The sequence below is a fragment of the Lycium barbarum genome, chromosome 1 (assembly GCF_019175385.1).
Source record: "Lycium barbarum isolate Lr01 chromosome 1, ASM1917538v2, whole genome shotgun sequence".
Lineage (NCBI taxonomy): Eukaryota > Viridiplantae > Streptophyta > Magnoliopsida > Solanales > Solanaceae > Lycium > Lycium barbarum.
The window spans coordinates 141,578,135-141,583,613 of NC_083337.1; the positions used below are offsets into that span (position 1 = coordinate 141,578,135).

General features: G+C 35.2%; 1 protein-coding gene across 1 annotated transcript; it reads right to left on the bottom strand.

Moving 5' to 3' along the window:
* Nucleotides 1–1,476: 1,476 nt before the first annotated feature.
* Nucleotides 1,477–4,956, bottom strand: LOC132615257 (acyltransferase Pun1-like). The gene is made up of 3 exons (XM_060329826.1): nucleotides 4,809–4,956; nucleotides 2,469–2,554; nucleotides 1,477–2,187 (listed from the first exon to the last, which is right to left on the bottom strand). The coding sequence occupies exons 1-3, from the start codon at nucleotides 4,954–4,956 to the stop codon at nucleotides 1,477–1,479; spliced, it is 945 nt and encodes a 314-aa protein (XP_060185809.1).
* Between the last annotated feature and the right edge of the window lie 523 nt (nucleotides 4,957–5,479).

The following is a 5,479-nucleotide window of genomic DNA, read 5'->3' on the forward strand; positions in this document are numbered from 1 at the left end:
CTGGCTGTCCACTATCATTTTGGTTCTATTCTATCTTCAATTCTGTCTTGATGTATAACAGCCAGGTGCGGGATTCAGTAACTTTTGATCTAAATTTTGTATATATGTAATAAAGTTAAGATATTTATTACATATATACAAAAAATAAATTAAAACTCGATTACTAGCATAATTTAGAAATCTTATACAAAAAATAAATTTAAAACTCGATCACTAGCATAATTTAGAATTCATAAGATTTATATCATGAGGATCTGGAGGAGGCTTTTAGACCAAAGCAACTTCATGTTTTTAAGTCAAATGAGTGAAGAATATTAATTAAGACAACCACAACATATCGTGACAATAGGTTTTAGATGTATGGACCAAGTGCGGGTATTCATATTTTTGTTTTTGGTACAACTCGAATAGAAGTAGTGTAACTTAACTTCGATCTTTTGAAATTGATGTATAAGTCCTTTTGAGCCATGGATGAAAATTGTGAGATAATTTCCGGTAAGCTAGGGGGAAAGTGACTTGAGCAGTTTCTCCAAGCAGTAGATTAGATTATTCAAGAGAATTGATATTTGATGTTTTCTACAAAAAATGAATCAATAATGTTGGATTAACAATTATTGACTTTTTCTCCAATCATTTACATAATGTATCACCAATTGCTTGGATTATTATTTTATTTGGAGATTCAGTTGAATATAATTGAGTTCAATATCTTGTTCGACAATGCCAATTTTGATAAATGGCTGAATCCAATTTGGTAAAGGCAGGATTAGGGACAAGAATCAAAGTATGTTGCATGCCACAGCTATGAGTCAAAACTTATGACTTAAAATACTTTTCTGATCCTTTTTACCTGAGTTGATGAGATCAACAATCATATAAATTTTACATATACAAAACATAATTTTTCGTCATTCGATTGATCGTAGACAATTTTTATGAGCACAGGTGAAGACCTGAAGTCCTACTACATGACATTAATTTTGAGGCCTCCTTTGCCGTCTTGGGTAATTTATGAGACGTGTGATATGAGTTATGACTTCACGTGCCATAAATTATCCAAGGCAGCAAAGAAGTCCACAGGATTATACAAATTACACTAGGTAGCTGCATGTGACCGATCATTGTTTAAAACTTAGTTTTCACAAGTTTTAGACACTAAGAAACGAAACTGAATTACTTTCCATTTTTTTTTCTATCTTTTAATTTGTCTTTTATTTGGAGAATTAGAAAAGTAATCCAAAATCAAATGTATATAATTATCCATTTGCAGAATGGTAAGAGAATAGAAGACAGGTGCCCGATTACTGGAGACAGACCATTAATACCAGGTAGAACTAAATATTAATTACTTCATTGTTCTAAAAGAAACAAATAACACAAGTACAGAATGAAACTGATGCAGCTTGTAATACATTTGAATTGGGAAATTAAAGAGACCTGAAATAAGCTTAGCTCCTTGGCACGTTCTTTTCATAATTACTGTTGTTGATCAGGAGTAGCAAACTGGAGAAGATGCTTATCATTCTCAAAGATAGACATTTCTTTTTCAGTCAAGTGAACAGACACATGTATTCCTCCATCATGAGTATTCATCAACGCAAAATACTTGCTTATCGAATGTCCTCCTAAGCGTGCTCTACTTGGCTTACCCCATCCAAAATCTAATTCTTGAAAAGGGTACTTACATAGACTAGTTGAAATATACACATCACAATCCCTTTGGTGGAATGTCCCTTTTCCCGTACTATATGCATTTAGTATCTCGGAAACCCACTCATTATGTTCGTTGTTACGCGTAGTACTACAATTATTTTTGGACTTTCTTATATCAGCAACTATTTTTGCCAACCCGAGGTCTCCTTTATGAATTGGTGTGGAGAAGACGGTTAGAATATTCCCAATGGAGGTTGGCGGTAGTGGAGGTGAAGTACTTTCTCGAATATTCATATACTGGACCAACTGATGAGGGTTGGCTGAAGAAGCCGCGTTAGCAGCACATTTGTAAACAAGTGCATTGACAACCTCGTTCCTCGTGGGATATTGTATTGCCTCAGATTCAACTAAGGCTTGGAGGGCACTTAGCTTCGAGGCAGAAAAATCAAAAGTCTTCTCTACACATTCTTGTTTTATTTTACTCACCGGGGAAACAAGAGGACCGTAATCTGATGGTGAAGGTATTATAGAATCCTGGACAAAGTATGGAGATAATAGGATATGGTTGGGATCGCGTGTTAACGCCGCCCAGTCCCTTAGAACCAGTAGACACTACATCCATCTCCCACCTTGTGTGACAAGCAAACACTGATTGCTATTCCTCAGCACTCAAAATGGCTAAGTTGGGCTGTGGCTAAAGCCCAACTAGGATGGACCAAACAGTCACGGGCCCAAGGTACACCTTGTGGAAATGTGGCTATATCCTTAATACTTGAATATGAGTGATGAAGAACTTCATCCATGGGAGAACTAACTTGAACTTCTAAAAATTCAGCTCCATTATCATTACATTCCACAGTGGCATTATTTTTTAGGCGTTCTGCCCATGGATAGTAAGAAACTAAAGTTTTTAAGAAAGAGATCTCTAGAATTTCAGATAAATTTTTAGGTCCATTCGGAATGGTATCTACTTGATGTTTGGGGTAGAATAATACCAAGGGTCCTGATTCCATCGCCATTTTCCCAATGACCCTCTTTGGTTTCTTATTTCTTTGCCTAAGTAGTTATACTAGCTAGCTATTTATAAACAGACGAGCCTAAAACTACACTTACTGTAAGAATGGCTGAATGAAAAGAGCAAATTATATTTTGAGTACCAATAGTTGAATTGTCTGACGACACATGCATGCGGACTTTTTAAATGATACTATATGCAATATGATGCCACAAAAAGAGAGTAGTGATGATGCAATATGAATATATGATGACCACTTTTGTTGTTTCGATCTGTACTAGGTACAGTAATAATAAAATAAAATAAAATGACAGGATGCAATCATACAATTAATTTATTGTACTAAATTTGTCATATTTTTGGATAAGGATATATATAAACTAAATTTGTGAACTAGTATGATATATCCAACACATCTGATGAGGTGCCCCCAAACAACACGGTACACAATAAAGAAAGCCTAAAGAAGAAGAAATTTGTATTGATTAAGTTATATTTAAGACTAAACTTGATTGATTAAATATATAAAGTATACTAATATGTTTTTCTGTCTACCTCAGCAATATAATTTTGTTACTATAAAACAGTGGTGGGTCTACTTTATTGGGATGACAATTAATTAAATAGGTCATTAGGTAATGGGAGAGTTTAAAAAGGTGGGTGATAGGTGAGTTCGATTTTTCAAAATAATATCTGTGTATATTTTAGATTGGAAAGTTAGTAGTGGGGTGTTGGGCTGTTATTTTATAAAATTTATATCATATTATTCTTTTGGATATTTATTTTTTATAATCAAAGTAGATTTTTTGAAACCGTCTCATCATCTCGGTTTCTCTTCAGTATCGGTACGGTTCGGTTAATTTTTGAAATTAAAAAAAAAGAAGTAAAAGACACTAATAAAAGATAGAACACGCTACTATGTATACTTGTGTAGGACTTTGGCAAAAATCCTCTAGACATTTTTACTGACTTAAAAGATGATGAATTAAGAAAACATGAAAGACAACAAGAATAGAGATTCATCCTACTATATTTTACGATAATGTAAAATAATGTTAAACAAAAAATATAATTTAGATCACACTAGCGGAAAGAAATCAATCATGATGATCCTAAAAAACTGAGTCTACTAAGAATATAAGTATATATCCAATAAGAGAATTTTAAATTATATAAGAATAAAGATATCTACTAACTTCAGAAATTTTTTATGATGGGTGAGGCTTCCTATTGAAATTTTTTATGGTGGGTGAGGCATGTCATGTCATATTTGTGTGAGGATTTCATTAATTAACAAGTGTACATTTTGGATCCCGCTCCATATTACTTCTCCTTCTCTGATAAGATTCAACCTAAGGAAACTCTAAGAATTCAAAAACAACAAAAGAAATAAAAAGGAACTTGGGGAAATTGAAAATGAGAAGATAAAAGGATATCTAGACCCAAAGGATAGTAAATCTATGGACAAAATTGGGTATATCAAACCCAATCCCTTCCAATTTGCTTCAACCCTAAGAACCTAAGCAATTTGAACTCAAGGAAGGACTCAAATGATTCCACAAATGAGTAACCTAATATGAATTCAATGGAATTTGCAATTCAATGCACAACTAAGAAATTACACTTAGTCAATAATCAACCAAACAAACTATCTATTAACTAAATCTCTCAAAATATAAGTTCACACAATATCCAAGCTAAGTCTTCCAAATGGATTAAAAGAACTATTTATACTAATGCCTATTACACCAAAAGGCCCTAAAGTGGCTCTTTTCCAAAAATACCCATATGGGTCTTCAATTGCATCCAAAGCTTCATAACTTGCGATTATGACCTCCAATTGTCATTCTAACCCCATAACTTGCAAGTATGACCTCCAATTGCAATCTTAGCCCCATAGTTGCACTTTTAGCCATTTTGCGCTTCTAGCCACTTTGCAACTCTTCCAATGCCAACTCCCAAACATTGTAAATCCGCGAAGTCTTCTCTCCAATCTCCTCTAGGGCATCTTTCTTCATGAACAAGGCTTGCAACTCTTGAATTTCTCTTGCTTGACTTCCAGTGAAAGGCCTTGTGCTTGTTGGGTTCATATCATCCTCCCCTTCTTGGAGAAGCTTCCTCCTTGAATCTAAGGGCATACCTACAACACAAGAGGAAACATCACTCACATTGAAAACATTATGAACATTATACTCACTTGGCAAGTCGATCTTGTAGGCATTGTCATTGATCTTTTCAAGCACTTTGAATGGTCCATCTCCCCTTGGGCTCAATTTCCCTTTTCGCATTTGCGGGAGCCTTTCTTTTCGGAAGTGAACCCAAACCCAATCATCGGGTTAGAAGTCCACCTTTCTTCTCCCATGATTTTGTCTCTTGGCTACCTTGGTGTTGACCTTGTCAATGCTCTCCTTTACCTTGGCATGGATTTTCATCATTTCGGCCGCCCTTTGCTTCGCATCTAAACTCACAACAACATCACTAGCCAAAGGGGTTAAGGTTAAATGAATAAAACGATTAAAGCCATAACATACTTCAAATGGAGTCATGCCAATAGAGGAATGGAGGAACCGATTGTAAGCAAACTTAATCAAAGGTAAACGGTCCTCCCAAGAAGTGGGCTTTCCTCTAATCATACATCTAAGCATACTCCCTAGGGTCATATTCACTACTTCGGTTTGGCCATCCGTTTGAGGGTGGCAAGAAGTAGAGAACATGAGCTTGGCACCAAGTGTATCCCAAAGACTCTTCCAAAAGTGATTAAGAAACTTAGAATCCCTATCACTAACAATAGTGCGGGGAACTCCATGCAAC

Bases quoted from the DNA above. Each gene is read 5' to 3' on its own strand.
- LOC132615257 (XM_060329826.1), bottom strand. From the start codon at position 4,956: ATGCGAAAAGGGAAATTGAGCCCAAGGGGAGATGGACCATTCAAAGTG. The intron at 2,555-4,808 runs GTATGCCCTTAG...TAAAAACTTTAG, and splicing joins TGTTTCCTCTTGTGTTGTAG to TTTCTTACTATCCATGGGCA. The intron at 2,188-2,468 runs GTTAGTTCTCCC...TACTTTGTCCAG, and splicing joins CTGAATTTTTAGAAGTTCAA to GATTCTATAATACCTTCACC.